General features: G+C 48.3%; 1 protein-coding gene across 1 annotated transcript in view; it reads right to left on the bottom strand.

Moving 5' to 3' along the window:
• MKLN1 (muskelin 1) overlaps window positions 1-16,374 on the bottom strand; it is a 266,746-nt gene that overhangs the window by 188,911 nt on the left and 61,461 nt on the right. The window contains exons 3-4 of the mRNA XM_060244456.1: window positions 13,906-13,975; window positions 6,545-6,687 (exon numbers count right to left, since the gene is read on the bottom strand). Of these exons, the coding sequence (XP_060100439.1) occupies window positions 6,545-6,687; window positions 13,906-13,975 (213 nt within the window). The remainder of the gene's footprint in view (window positions 1-6,544; window positions 6,688-13,905; window positions 13,976-16,374) is intronic.

Below are 16,374 nucleotides of genomic sequence, written 5' to 3'. Positions count from 1 at the left end.
GGACTCCTGCTCCGTGCCTAGAAGATGGCAAAAGCCTCCAAGATCCCTGGCCAATCGGGGATGGTGAAACACTGGCCCCAAAGTGGCAGTCAGCATTTCCCTGGGTGTGTAAGAAAGGGCCAGGAGAACTAAGCCCTGATGCAGCCCTTCCTGCCCTCATGGTCTACCGGCCACGCAGTTGGCACATGGGGAAACACAGAAGCATTCCAAGGCCTCTCCTTAGCACTTCATTCCCAAGGACAGTCATAGAATCATAGAGTTGGGAGGGACCTCTAGGGTCATCTAGTCCAACCCCCTGCACAAGGCAGGAAACTCACAAACACCTCCCCCTAAATTCACAGGATCTTCATTGCTGTCAGATGGCCATCCAGCCTCTGCTTAAAAACCTCCAAGGAAGGAGAGCCCGCCACCTCCCGAGGAAGCCTGTTCCACTGAGGAATCGCTCTAACGGTCAGGAAGTTCTTCCTAATGTTGAGCCGGAAACTCTTTTGATTTAATTTCAACCCATTGGTTCTGGTCCTACCTTCTGGGGCCACAGAAAACAATTCCACGCCATCCTTTAGACGACAGCCCTTCAAGGACTTGAAGATGGTGATCATACCACCTCTCAGCCGCCTCCTCTACAGGCTAAACATCCTCAGCTCCTTCAACCTTTCCTCAGAGGACTTGGTCTCCAGACCCCTCACCATCTTTGTCGCCCTCTTCTGGACCTGTTCCAGCTTGTCTATATCCTTCTTAAAATGTGATGCCCAAAACTGAACACAATACTCCAGATGAGGTCTTACCAGAGCAGAGCAAACCGATACAATCACATCACATGATCTGGACACTAGACGTCTGTTGATACAGCCCAAAATTGCATTTGCCTTTTTAGCCACCGCATCACACTGTTGACTCGTGTTCAGCGTATGATCCACTAAGACCCCTAGATCCTTTTCGCACATACTACTGCTAAGACAAGTCTCCCCCATCCTATAACCATGCATTGGATTTTTCCTCCCTAAATGCAGAACTTTACATTTATTCCTGTTAAAATTCATTTTATTGGTTTTAGCCCAGTTTTCCAGCCTGTCAAGGTCATTCTGTATCCTGTTTCTGTCTTCTTCTGTGTTTGCAGCCCCTCCCAATTTAGTATCATCTGCAAATTTAATAAGCATTCCCTCTATTCCTTCATCCAAATCATTGATAAAGATGTTGAACAAAACAGGTCCAGGACAGATCCTTGAGGCACTCCACTCCAAGAGGATGAGGAACCATTCACAAGCACTCTTTGGGTGCGATTTGTCAACCAGTTACAGATCCACTTAATGGTAACAGGATCCAAACCACATTTTACCAACTTGTCAACAAGGATAGTATGTGGAACCTTATCAAAAGCCTTACAGAAATCAAGATAAACGATGTCTAGAGCATTCCCCTGATCCAGCAAGGTAGTCACTTTCTCAAAAAAAGAGATCAGGTTAGTCTGACATGACTTGTTCTTGAGAAACCCATGCTGGCTCTTAGTAATCACATCTTTCTAAATGTTCCAAGACTAACTGTTTGATGATTTGTTCTAAAACTTTTCCAGGTATAGACGTCAAGCTGACGGGTCGGTAGTTACCCGGATCATCTTTTTTCCCCTTCTTGAAGATGGGGACAACATTCATCCGCCTCCAATCTTCCAGGACCTCTCCTGTTCTCCAAGAATTCTCAAAACTAATAGCCAGAGGCTCAGAAAATTACATCCACAAGCTCTTTTAGAACCCTTGCATGCAGTTCATCTGGCCCTGAGGACTTAGTTTCATTTAAAGAAACTAGGTGTTTATGGACTACCCCTATGCTGATCCTAAGTTGGAACTTCATACCCTCCTTATATGTTCTGTTTTTGCATGTTGAGCACCGTCCCCTCAGAAGAGAAGACTGAGGAAAAGTAGGAATTGAGCAGTTCTGCCCTCTCGTTCATTACTGTTACAATTTCACTTTCTTACCCTCGCAATGGGCCTTCCCATGTCCTTGCTCTTTTTCTTACTCTGAATATAAGAAAAGAACCCTTTTTTGTTGTTTTTAGCATCTTTGGCCAGCCTAAGCGCATACTGAGCTTTAGCTTTCCTAACTTTTTCTCTACAAGCACTGGTGATTTGTTTATATTCATCCTTGGTTATAAAAGGCCCTCCTTCCAATTCCTAAAGGAGTCTTTTTTATTTCTCAAGTCTTTAGAGTGCTGTTTATGGAGCCACTTCGGCTTCTTTAGGCTTTTTCCATTTTTTCTTCTCATAGGAATCGTCTGTGATTGTGCTTTCAGTATTTCGCTTTTCAGAAACTCCCACCCCTCCTGAACCCCCTTCCTCCTAAGTATTTCTAACCATGGGATTTTACCCAGCATAGTTCTAAGTTTATCAAAGTTTGCCTTTCTGAAGTCCAACCTTTAAGTCTGACTACGTATAGCTTTTCCCTTCCCTAAGACTGTAAATTCCAAAATCACATGGTCACTACTGCCCAGGGTGCCCACTATTTCCACTTCTTCAATCAATTCTTCTTTGTTGGTGAGAATCAAATCCAAGATAGCAGATCCCCTTGTGTCCTTCTTCACTTTCTGGAAAAGGAAGTTGTCAGCAAGACAAGTCAGGAATCTATTTGACTTTTCATTTTTAGCAGAGTTGGACTTCCAACAGATGTCTGGGTAATTGAAATTTCCCATGATCACTGTATCCCTTTTCTTGGAGAACTTTGCAATCTGCTGTAGAAGTATCTCATCCAAGTCCTCTGCCTGACTTGGTGGTCTATAGCAGACCCCCACAATAATATCACAGTTATTTCTTACTCCTTTTATTTTTACCCAGAGACTCTCAACTGAACTGCCATGCTACAATTCACTTATTTCTTCACAAGTATATACCTCCTTCACATATACTGCTACGCCTCCGTCTTTTCTCATTTGCCTGTCCCTTTTAAATAAGTTGTACGCCTGAATCCTAATATCCCAGTTGTAAGTCGTGTAGCTTCTTTGATTGTAAAAGTTTTAAGGCTCTTTTTTGAGGGTTCAGAAGAAGAAGAAGACTGAAGATTTATACCCCACCCCTCTCCCTGAATCAGACTCAGAGTGGCTTACAATCTCCTATATTTTCTCCCCCCAAAACAGACACCCTGTGAGATGGGTGGGGCTGAGAGAGCTCTCACAGCAGCTGCCCTTTCAAGGACAACTCCTGCAATAGCTCTGGCTGATCCAAGGCCATTCCAGCAGGTGCAAGTGGAGGAGTGGGGAATCAAACCCGGTTCTCCCAGATAAGAGAGCTCTGGCTGACCCAAGGCCATTCCAGCAGCTGCAGGTGGAGGAGTGGGGAATCAAACCTGGTTCTCCCAGATAAGAGAGCTCTGGCTGACCCAAGGCCATTCCAGCAAGTGCAAGTGGAGGAGTGGGGAATCAAACCCGGTTCTCCCAGATAAGAGAGCTCTGGCTGACCCAAGGCCATTCCAGCAGGTGCAGTGGAGGAGCGGGGAATCAAACCCGGTTCTCCCAGATAAGAGAGCTCTGGCTGACCCAAGGCCATTCCAGCAGGTGCAAGTGGAGGAGTGGGGAATCAAACCCGGTTCTCCCAGATAAGAGTCTGCACACTTCACCACTACACCAAACTGGCTCTTTTTGGCTCTACAGCTGTGTTTGCCTCTTGCCACCTGGGGGGGGATTAATATAAGCTTCCAGTTCATTATTTGTACATTCTGCCTAGTTCATGTTGTGTTTTTAATCCCTATTTTTTAATTGTGATCTGTAAGTTGCCTTGTGGGTCTTTTTTTTCTAATGGAAAGGCAATTTATGAAAGTTTTAAACACAAAATGTATAGAAGTGAAGCAGAGGCAGGAAGCTGGGAAAAGCGTGGTCCCATGAGAGCCCAGTTTGACATGGGGAAGGTATTAAATAGTGAATGGGCAGAGCTGCACACGGCCAGATTCAACAGAAGTCAGGTAGGTGAATCTCACACTGGGATTTGAAATCGTCGGCCAAATTTACGGTTATTGGCAGGGGTGGAATTCTAGCAGGAGCTCCTTTGCGTATTAGGCCACGCAACCCTGATGTAGCTTTTTTGTAAGCTCTTGGAGGATTGGCTACATCAGGGGGTGTGGCCTAATAGGCAAAGGAGTTCCTGCTACAAAAAAAGCCCTGTTTGATATACCAATAACCAGGGGTGGAATTCCAGCAGGAGCTCCTTTGCCTATTAGGCCACACCCTCTGATATAGCCAATCCTCCAAGAGCTTACAGCAGGCCCTGTACGAAGAGCCCTGAAAGCTCTTGGGGGATTGGCTACATCAGGGGGGGGCGTGACCTAATATGCAAAGGCATTCCTGCTACCAAAAAAAAAAGCCCTGGTGTTAAAGAGCCATAATAAAGGTAATAAGATTTGGTCTTGGAAATGGCCTGAAACACAGTGAGCTGTCCGGGGTACTGACGAAACTCGGTTTCTTCTCCAGGACTGGGGCGGCACCCGAGTTGAACAGGAGGCTTCTCCCATCCAACCCAAAAAGGGACCTCTTTCCAATGCAACTGGAACAGCCTATGGCTAGCCCAAGGGTGGCCAAACCTGCTTAATGATCAGCCTAGACCATGGGTGGCCAAACTTGCTTAACGTAAGAGCCACATAGAATAAACGTCAGATATTTTGAGAGCCACAAGACATGAATTTCAAGTGTTTGGGAGAGCTTCGAGAAAGGAAAGAAGGCAAATAGATTGGGGGGGAGGTAGAAAGAAAGCAACTTTAACTTTAAATGCATTCTTCAAGCTGCCAGCTGGCTTGGCTTGGAGAAGTGATTTAAGAAGATGATTTTGGATTTATATCCCACCCTATACTCTGAATCTCAGAGTCTCAGAGTGGTCACAATGTCCTCTACCTTCCCCCCACCCCACAACAAACACCCTGTGAGGTAGGTGGGGCTGAGAGTGCTTTCACAGCAGCTGCCCTTTCAAGGACAGCTTTTATGAAAGCTATGGCTGACCCAAGGCCATTCCAGCAGCTGCAAGTGGAGGAGTGGGGAATCAAACCCGGTTCTCCCAGATAAGAGAGCTCTGGCTGGCCCAAGGCCATTCCAGCAGCTGCAAGTGGAGGAGTGGGGAATCAAACCTGGTTCTCCCAGATAAGAGAGCTCTGGCTGACCCAAGGCCATTCCAGCAGCTGCAAGTGGAGGAGTGGGGAATCAAACCCGGTTCTCCCAGATGAGAGAGCTATGGCTGACCCAAGGCCATTCCAGCAGCTGCAAGTGGAGGAGTGGGGAATCAAACCCGGTTCTCCCAGATAAGAGAGCTCTGGCTGACCCAAGGCCATTCCAGCAGCTGCAAGTGGAGGAGTGGGGAATCAAACGCGGTTCTCCCAGATAAGAGAGCTCTGGCAGACCCAAGGCCCTTCCAGCAGCTGCAAGTGGAGGAGTGGGGAAACAACCTCGGTTCTCCCAGATAAGAGAGCTCTGGCTGACCCAAGGCCCTTCCAGCAGCTGCAAGTGGAGGAGTGGGGAATCAAACGCGGTTCTCCCAGATAAGAGAGCTCTGGCAGACCCAAGGCCCTTCCAGCAGCTGCAAGTGGAGGAGTGGGGAATCAAACCCGGTTCTCCCAGATAAGAGAGCTCTGGCTGGCCCAAGGCCATTCCAGCAGCTGCAAGTGGAGGAGTGGGGAATCAAACCCGGTTCTCCCAGATAAGAGACCTATGGCTGACCCAAGGCCATCCCAGCAGCTGCAAGTGGAGGGGAGGGGAATCCAACCTGGTTCTCCCAGATAAGAGAGCTATGGCTGACCCAAGGCCATTCCAGCAGCTGCAAGTGGAGGAGTGGGGGAATCAAACCCGGTTCTCCCAGATAAGAGAGCTCTGGCTGACCCAAGGCCATTCCAGCAGCTGCAAGTGGAGGAGTGGGGAATCAAATCTGGTTCTCCCAGATAAGAGAGCTATGGCTGACCCAAGGCCATTCCAGCAGGTGCAAGTGGAGGAATGGGGCATCAAACCCGGTTCTCCCAGATAAGAGTCCGCGCGCTTAACCACTACACCAGACTGGCTCTCTCTCTTTTAAGGAGGGACATGCCTTCTCCAAGCTGCCTGACGGGCAGCGGGTGCCTCAAGAGCCACACAATATGTGTGAAAGTGCCACATGTGGCTCCCAAGCTGCAGTTTGGGCTACCCCTGGGCTAGCCCCCTACCCCTGAACTACCATCATAGATCCGGGCACATAAACCAAGGCCTGACCCTACGGTTCCATTCTTGTCAATATCTCCAATGGAAAAGCAGAAGCCGAGCGAAAGCAGTGGCCACCACACCAGTGTTCCCTCTAAGCTGAGCTAGTGTGAGCCAGCTCAGTTTTTCGCCCTCCGGCTCACACATTTTTGTCTTCGCTCCGGTAAAAACGGCCCCAGAGCAAACGAGCTCATGCAGTCACTCTCGCAACCTGAATGCCGGCAGCTCACAAAGCAGAATTTTTGATCGCAAGACTCCGCAGCTGAGAGGGAGCATCGCTCAGCCCCCAACGCCTCCAGCTCGAACAGTGGAAAGGACACAGATGTTCTCAGACGTGCAAAACGCTCTTCTTACCTAGACAGGAGATCCGTCATGTTTTCTTCATTCATCCCACCGAAAACTTTAAACTTCTTTAAATTGCAGACATGGGTCTTCTCGTATTTTCCAAATGTGATACTCTGGACTATGGCAGGCCGTTCGAGTTTCAAGATCAGATACTAGGAAAGGGGGGGGGGGGGAAGAGATAAAAACAAGATTAGGATCTCGCATCCTCGCTTTCTTTTCATCCCATCTTCAGCAATACTGAAGTACCCAAGGCAAACCACAACCTTAAAACGAACCTCCTTCATTGGAGGTTTTTAGAAGATGATGATTTTGGATTTAAACCCTGCTCTTCGCTCTGAATGTCAGAGCCTGAGAGGCTCACAATCTCCTTTACCTTCCTCCCCCACAACCAGACGCCCTGTGGAGTGGGTGGGGCTGAGAGGGCTCTCCCAGAAGCTGCCCTTTCAAGGACAACCTCTGCCAGAGCTATGGCTGACCCAAGGCCATTCCAGCAGCTGCAAGTGGAAGGGTGGGGAATCAAACCCGGTTCTCCCAGATAAGAGAGTTTTGGCTAACCCAAGGCCATGCTAGCAGGTGCAAGTGGAGGAGTGGGGAATCAAATCCGGTTCTCCCAGATAAGAGAGTTTTGGCTGACCCAAGGCCATGCTAGCAGGTGCAAGTGGAGGAGTGGGGAATCAAACCCGGTTCTCCCAGATAAGAGAGCTCTGGCTGAGCCAAGGCCATTCCAGCAGCTGCAAGTGGAGGAGTGGGGAATCAAACCCGGTTCTCCCAGATAAGAGAGCTATGGCTGAGCCAAGGCCATTCCAGCAGCTGCAAGTGGAGGAGTGGGGAATCAAACCCGGTTCTCCCAGATAAGAGAGCTCTGGCTGACCCAAGGCCATTCCAGCAGCTGCAAGCGGAGGAGTGGGGAATCAAACCCGGTTCTCCCAGATAAGAGAGCTCTGGCTGACCCAAGGCCATTCCAGCAGCTGCAAACGGAGGAGTGGGGAATCAAACCCGGTTCTCCCAGATAAGAGAGCTCTGGCTGACCCAAGGCCATTCCAGCAGCTGCATGTGGAGTAGTGGGGAATCAAACCCGGTTCTCCCAGATAAGAGTCCGCGTACTTAACCACTACACCAAACTGGCTGACAATGGATCTGTTTCAGTATAAGGCAGGTTCATGTGTTCACAAGACGGTCCGCACACTTAACCACCACACCAAACTAACATAAATAAAGTGTACAATTGTATAATCCCAAAACTATCACCTCCCCCTCCCCGCCCCAGTCCGTGGAAAAATTGTTTTCCACAAAACCAGTCCCTCGTGCCAAAAAAGGTTGGGGACTGCTGGACTAGATGACCCTTGAGGTCCCTTCCAGCCCCATGTTTCTATGTTAAGGTTTGGCACAGAATATGATAAAAGAGACATGGAAACCTGAAGTGGACACCTTCAAACAAACAAATGTACTTATCGCGTATACTTATTGCATATCGAATATACCCATCCTCCACTGTATTTTAATGTCTTCCTTTTTTTCTAATGGCAAACTATAACGGATGTTATAACCTCTTGAGAAACCATGCCCTCTGTTTAAACTAACAAAGCCCGAATGTTACCTACATTTATGGCACTTCACACCTACAACAGCAAGTCTGCTTTTTCATCGCCCTCCAGTGTTGCTTCAGCCCTGCTCTGTTCTAACACTAACCAACACAGATCCCTATTTGTGATTCTTTGAATCTGCTAAAAACATTCCCATGATTCCGCACTGCCCACTTCTATTAAGAACCGCTGCTCACCATTCCCATTTTGTCTGATGAAGTCTGCTGAAGAGCATACGAAAGCGGACGTTCTGAATAAAACTTAGTTGGTCTTAAAGGCGCACTTGTCTACTGCGTTGTTCAAATGTAGGGAGAAACAGCATAAGGATCTTCCCACGTATTCCCAAGTAGAAAAATCAGTGTCTGAAGGAGAGGGCGTCCGCCCAAGCTGAGCGGCCGATCTTCGGCTTCCGATGAATACACATATTCGCATTTCCAGGAATAGTTCCCTCATTATATTTTTAAGTGTACACTTAAATGTTTTTGTCCAGATCTCTTTCTCCCCCCCCCCCCATGTCTTCTACTGGGAATTCTGATTGATACAGACGGCCGTAACAAAAATGGAATGCGGCGTTTCTCGAATCCTGCCTCGCTGGAAACCGCATCGGCAAGACACAGATGTCAAAAATAATTTTTTACAACCTGAAGGCGCGGAAATTGGTGCCAAGCGTGCACACAAGCCAAGACCGCCTGTGTGCACACACTTGACTAATGCGGTGGGCCAACTGAAAATGAGTAAAACAGAGCAAGGGGCCTTTTGGCTGGAGACTAACACTCAACGCAGCTTAAGAGACGAGCTTATGTTACGAACCAGAGGATATCAACCTAAGAGGATTTTGTTGCTGTTTTGCCATCAAATGGCAGACAATTTAGGGCAGGGGTGGGCAAACTATGGCTCAGGAGCCACATGTGGCTCTCAGCACCCCCACCGCCCCATTGGAAAGCTTGGAGCAAGCATTTGTCTCTTTAAATCACTTCTCTAAGCTAAACCAGCCGGTGCCTTTGGAGAATGCATTTTAAAGTCAAAGTTGCTTTCTTTTCACCTCTCCCTCCCCCCGGTCTATTTGGTTTCTTTCCGCCTTTCTTAACACCAATGTTCCCTCTAAGCTGTCGAGTCTTGTGAGCAAAAATTCTACTTTGTGAGCTACTGGCATTAAAGTTGTGAGGCCAAAACCAGGCACCATCAGGAGGTCCACCAACGGGGCCAGAACTTTAGAAGCTGTCCCACTGTTGCCCCTCCCGAGCACCAAGATTCTAGAGCATTGCTGCTCTGGACAGAGTCTTCTATATATATTTCCTTCTGCGCCATCCAGGTCAGGGCAAAAAGCCTATGACCCACCTAAGAACATAAGAGAAGCCATGTTGGATCAGGCCAGTGGCCCATCCAGTCCATCACTCTGTGTCACAGAAGAACATAAGAGAAGCCATGCTGGATCAGGCCAATGGCCCATCCAGTCCAACACTCTGTGTCACATAAGAACATAAGAGAAGCCATGTTGGGTCAGGCCAATGGCCCAGCCAGTCCAACACTCTGTGTCACAGAAGAACATAAGAGAAGCCATGCTGGATCATGCCAATGGCCCATCCAGTCCAACACTCTGTGTCACATAAGAACATAAGAGAAGCCATGTTGGATCAGGCCAATGGCCCCTCCAGTCCAACACTCTGTGTCACATAAGAACATAAGAGAAGCCATGTTGGATCAGGCCAATGGCCCATCCAGTCCAACACTCTGTGTCACATAAGAACGCAAGAGAAGCCACGTTGGATCAGGCCAGTGGCCCATCCAGTCCAACACTCTGTGTCACATAAGAACATAAGAGAAGCCACGTTAGATCAGGCCTATGGCCCATCCAGTCCAACACTCTGTGTCACATAAGAACATAAGAGAAGCCACGTTGGATCAGGCCAATGGCCCATCTAGTCCAACACTGTCACACAGTGGCCAAAACCCAGGTGCCATCAGGAGTTCCATCAGTGGGGCCAGGGCACCAGAAGCCCTCCCAATTTTGCCCCTCCCAAGCACCAAGAATACAGGGCATCACTTGCCCCTGACAGAGAGTTCCAACAATACACTGTGACTAATAGCCACCGATGGACCTCTGCTCCATATGCTTGTCCAGTCCCCTCTTGAAGCTGGCTATGGCTTGTAGCCGCCACCACCTCCTGTGGCAGTGAATTCCCTTTCGGTGAAGAGAAGGGACTTCCTTTTCTCCATTCTAACCTGACCGCTCAGCAATGTCACTGAATCTCTTGGAGCTCAGTTTGCGTTTCTTGCGCCTGATGGGTTGTTCTTGACATCCAGTGAGGTCACAATCCTCTCCTTGTGATGTGACTGTGATGTCACATGCTTGCTACTTGGGAGAGGTTCATTCTGTTGCCTAGAGAGTTAAGCCACGCATTCCAGGTGTGCCAGACTTGCAGGCTTTCTGGTAAGCAAGTTGGGTACTTGTTGCGGAGTCCTGTTCAGCAAAGGGTGTGACTGGGGAGTGGGGGGGGGGGAGAGAACGCTGATTATTCAGCTGTTTCATACATGCTGAATAATGAACTTTCACTCCACTTTCAAAGCGCTTTGCAACGGCATTTTACTGTGCGAAAGGGAAAACCCACTTTCGAAGATAACTAAAGTGCATTGAAAGTGGATCGGAAATGCAAAAGCATGCTTAGAAAAAGGTTTTCTGGTAAGAGGAGAAAGAGGGGGAGGGACGGTGGCTCAGTGGTAGAGCATCTGCTTGGGAAGCAGAAGGTCCCAGGTTCAATCCCCGGCATCTCCAAAAAAGGGTCCAGGCAAAGAGGTGTGAAAAACCTCAGCTTGAGACCCTGGAGAGCTGCTGCCAGTCTGAGAAGACAATACTGAATGGACCAAAGGTCTGATTCAGTATAAGGCAGCTTCATATGTTCATATTCTAGGGTCAGAAGGAAACATAAGGTACTCTGCTGCCTTGGCAAACCACCCCCTCCCCCCAAAGTGTGTCTGTTATAGAGAGAACTTTTTCTCCCTCTCCCAGTATGCTAGAACTGGAGGATATCCAATGAAGCTGATGGGCAGTCGATTCAGGATGAAAAGGAAGTACTTATTTATAGAACAAGTCATTAAAATGTTGAGTTCTTTGCCAGAAGATGTAGTGTTGGCTTCAGACATAGACAGCTTTAAAGCAAGATTAGATAGATCCATGGAGGAGAAGTCTGTCAATGGCTACTAGTCATGATGACCTTCGCATTTGGTTCAGAGGTAGTCAGCCTTGAATCCCAGAGCCAGGAGGCAACCTCAGGCGAAGACCTGTTGCTGGCCCTCCAGAGGAACTGGATGGCCACTGTGTGAGTCGGGATGCTGGACTAGATGGACCACTGGTCTGATCCGATGGGGCTATTTGGATGCTTTTAGGAAAGCCTCGGCCTCTCTGCTGTGTTGTGGGCCCTCCAGAGGAACTGGTTGGCCACTGTGTGAGACAGAAGGCTGGACTAGATGGACCATTACTCTGATCCAGCAGGGCTCTTCTTATCTTGTAAAACTCCATCATGTCATCCCTCAGTCAGTTAGCCACAGCGTATTGTTGGTACTCCCTGTCTAGGGCAGTGATGCTCTGTATTCTTGGTGCTTGGGGGGAACAGTGGGAGGCCTTCTAGTGTCCTGGCCCCACTGGTGGACCTCCTGATGGCACCTGGGTTTTTTGGGCCACTGTGTGACACAGAGTGTTGAGCTGGATGGGTCATTGGCCTGCTCCAACATGGCTTCTCTTATGTTCTTATGTAACACAGAGTGTTGGACTGGATGGGCCATTGGCCTGATCCAACATGGCTTCTCTTATGTTCTTATGAGACACAGAGAGTTGGACTGGATGGGCCATTGGCCTGATCCAGCATGGCTTTTCTTATGTGACACAGTGTTGGACTGGATGAGCCATTGGCCTGATCCAACATGGCTTCTCTTATGTTCTTATCTGACACAAAGTGTTGGACTGGATGGGCCATTGGCCTGATCCAACATGGCTTCTCTTATGTTCTTCTGTGACACAGAGCGTTGGACTGGATGGGCCATTGGCCTGATCCAACATGGCTTCTCTTATGTTCTTATGTGACACAGAGTGTTGGACTGGATGAGCCTTTTGCCTGATCCAACATGGCTTCTCTGACGTTCTTATGTCTGGGGCAGTGATGCTCTGTATTCTTGGTGCTTGGAGAAACCACAGTGGATGGAAGGAGCTTCTGGAGTTCTGGACCTGCTGGTGGACCTCCTGATGTCCCCTGGGTTTTTCAGCCACTGTGTGACACAAGAGTGTTGGACTGGATGGGCCATTGGCCTGATCCAACATGGCTTCTCTTACGTTCTTATAGATGGAACATTCTGTCTGGGACAGTGATGCTCTGCATTCTTGGTGCTTTGGGGGGCAACAATGGGAGGGATTCTAGAGTTCTGGCCTTGCTGGTGGACTTTTTGATGGCACCTAGATTTTGAGCGCTGTGTGACACAGAGTGTTGGACTGGGTAAACCACGGCTTCTCTTATGTTCTTATGTCATGGAGAAAACAGCAGTTTAAAGGGTGAGTTCCATGGCACCAAATTCCCACCAAGCTCCTTCCCCAAATTCCACCGTCCTCAAGACCCACCTACAAATCTCCAGGAATTTCCGCACTTGGAGCTGGCATCCCTACTCCTGATCCAGGGGTTAAAGTTCATTATGCTATGCAAACTTGCAGAGTCTCAAACGACTCTCCGCTAAGATTGGCCACCTCAAAAAAGATATTGAGAAAAGCCCAGAAAAGGGCAACTAGAATGATTCAAGGGCTTGAACACTTTCCGTATGAAGAAAGGTTAAAACGCTTGGGGCTCTTTAGCTTGGAGAAACGTCGACTGCGGGGTGACATGATAGAGGTTTACAAGATTATGCATGGGATAGAGAAGGCAGAGAAAGAAATTCTTTTCTCCCTTTCTCACAATATGAGAACGCATGGGCATTCAATGAAATTGCTGAGCAGTTGGGTTAGAACGGATAAAAGGAAGTCCTTCTTCACCCAAAGGGTGATTAACACGTGAAATTCACTGCTGCAGGAGGTGGTAGCAGCTGCAAGCATAGACAGCTTCAAAAGGGGATTGGATAAGCATATGGAGCAGAGGTCCATCAGTGGCTGTTAGCCGCAGCGTATTGTTCGAACTCTCTGTCTGGGGCAAGTGATGCTCTGTATTCTTGGTGCTTGGGAAGGGCAACACTGGGAGGGCTTCTGGAGTTCTGGGCCCACTAGTGGACCTCCTGATGGCACCTGGGTTTTTGGCCACTGTGTGACACGAAGTGGACTAGATGGGCCATTGGCCTGATCCAACATGGCTTCTCTTATGTTCTCACCTCACAGGGTGTCTGTTGTGGGGGAGGAAGGTAAAGGAGATTGTGAGCCGCTCTGAGACTCTTCGGAGTGGAGGGCGGGATATAAATCCAATATCTTCTTCTTCTTCTTCTTATGGCCCCATTGGTGGACATCCTGATGGCATCTGGATTTTTTGGCCACCATGTGACGCAGAGTGTTGGACTGCACGGGCCATTGGCCTGATCCAACATGCCTTCTCTTAGAGAGGACTATTTCGCACCTCTCTGGCATGTCCAAGGGAGCCTTCAACCCCCAAAGACTATAAAGCTACTCTGCTCCACAGTCTCGCGATCAAAATCCTGACACCCAACAATAAAATCCATTAATGCATCCCATCTCATTAGGTGCCAGGCCCAATTGAAACACAGAAAATATCATTTAACTCCAATCCATTCAAAACAGGCTTGCAAGAGTAGAAGAGAAGTTACCTGGGGAGGGTAGTTGCTTTCGGAAGACCACCGTGAAGACTGATCATTGGGTTTGTCCACTAAAATGTTCCTGAAAGACACAGAAAAGAAAACCCGCAGCCTCAGTTTAGTTTTTCCAAGCTTCACGGGAAACAGCACAGCTTTAAATAGGAAGGGCCAATTTTCCTCCCGCAAGTTTCTCCTCATTCCAAAGCGTTATTGCACACCCTCTCCCCTAAACCATCAAACCTCTGCCCCAAATCCTCTGCCATGGAATACCACCAGGTGACCTTCGGCCGGTCACACACCCCCGCCTGACCTACTGCATAGGACTGATGTGAGGGTGAAATGGAGGGGATGAGAATTATGGAAAGGTGGGGAAAGAAGTCCTTTTCTCCCTTTCTCACAATGCAAGAACTTGTGGGCACTCAATGAAATTGCTGAGCAGTCGGGTTAGAACGATAAAAGGAAGTCCTTCATCCAAAGGGTGATTAACACATGGAATTCACTGCCACAGGAGATGGTGGTAGCTACAAGCATAGACAGCTTCAAGAGGGGATTGGATAAGCATATGGAGCAGAGGTGAATCAGTGGTTATTAGCCACAGCATATTTCTGGAACTCTCTGTCTGTGGCAAGTGATGCTCTTTATTCCTGGTGCTTGGAGAGGGGCAACAGTGGGAGGGCTTCTAGTGTTCTGGACCCACTGATGGACCTCCTGATGGCACCTGGTTTTTTTGGCCACTGTGTGAAACAGTGTTGGACTGGATGAGCCACTGGCCTGATCCAACATGGCTTCTCTTATGTTCTTATGTGACTCAGAGTGTTGGACTGGATGGGCCATAGGCCTGATCCAACATAGTTTCTCTTATGTGACACAGAGTGTAAGACTGGATGGACCATTGGCTTGATCCAACATGGCTTCTCTTCTGCTCTTATGTGATACAGAGTGTTGGACTGAATGGGCCATTGGCCTGATCCAACATGGCTTCTCTTATGTTCTTATGTGACACAGAGTGTTGGATTGGAGGGCCATTGGCCTGATCCAACATGGCTTCTCTTAAGTTCTTATGTGACACAGAGTGTTGGACTGGATGGGCCACTGGCCTGATCCAACATGGCTTCTCTTATGTTCTTATATGACACAGAGTGTTGGACTGGATGGGCCATTGGCCTGATCCAACATGGCTTCTCTAATGTTCTTATGTGACAAAGAGTGTTGGACTGGCTGGGCCATTGGCCTGATCCAACATGGCTTCTCTTATGTTCTTATATGACACAGAGTGTTGGACTGGATGGGCCATTGGCCTGACCCAACATGGCTTCTCTTCTGTTCTTATGTGACACAGGATGTTGGACTGGATGGGCCATTGGCCTAATTCAACATGGCTTCTCTAATGTTCTTATGTGACACAGAGTGTTGGACCGGATGGGCCATTGGCCTGATCCAACATGGCTTCTCTTCTGTTCTTATGTGACACACGGTGTTGGACTGGATGGCCATTGGCCTAATCCAACATGGCTTCTCTTATGTTCTTATGTGACTCAGAGTGTTGGACTGGATGGGCCATAGGCCTGATCCAACATGGTTTCTCTTATGTTCTTATGTGACACAGAGTGTTGGACTGGATGGACCATTGGCTTGATCCAACATGGCTTCGCTTATGTTCTTGTTTGGCACAGAGTGTTGGACTGGATGGGCCATTGGCCTGATCCAACAGGGCTTCTCTTCTGTTCTTATGTGACATAGAGTGTTGGACTGAATGGGCCATTGGCCTGATCCAACATGGCTTCTCTTATGTTCTTATGTGACACAGAGTGTTGGATTGGAGGGGCCATTGGCCTGATCCAACATGGCTTCTCTTATGTTCTTATGTGACACAGAGTGTTGGACTGGATGGGCCATTGGCCTGATCCAACATGGCTTCTCTTATGTTCTTATGTGACACAGGGTGTTGGACTGAATGGGCCATTGGCCTGATCCAACATGGCTTCTCTTATGTTCTTATGTGACACAGAGTGTTGGACTGGAGGGGCCATTGGCCTGATCCAACATGGTTTCTCTTATGTTCTTAACCCATTCCTTCTCTGAAATGTACCAAAAGGAACAGACAGTGGCTGGGCTACATGGTTTAATAAACCAACTCTGCTCGTGGCACTCTTCTGGCAAGCGCAACCCATTCTCTGTTATGACTGTTTCTCACCCCTCTGGCTTGCTTCTTCCCTTGAACCTGTTTGTTTGTTTTATTCGATATTTAGCCTGCGCTTCCTGTAGAACAGGCTCAGGGTGGATCACATCATAAATACAATCAACAGTACAAAGAGTGAAAAAACAATTTAAAAAAATCTAAAATTACAAAGACTAAGATGGCAGATTCCGCCTCGCAGACATGGCCTATTGGCCAGGTCCAGCAGATCTTATACCGCTGGGATGGAATGAGCGGGGGAGACCGATAGCAAGTGACGCCCACTCCCTAAGCTGAAAACCTGG

Source organism: Heteronotia binoei, chromosome 8 (genome assembly GCF_032191835.1).
Source record: "Heteronotia binoei isolate CCM8104 ecotype False Entrance Well chromosome 8, APGP_CSIRO_Hbin_v1, whole genome shotgun sequence".
Taxonomy (NCBI): Eukaryota; Metazoa; Chordata; class Lepidosauria; order Squamata; family Gekkonidae; genus Heteronotia; species Heteronotia binoei.
Note: the sequence above shows the minus strand (reverse complement) of the source record. Positions and strands in the feature narration are given on the sequence as shown.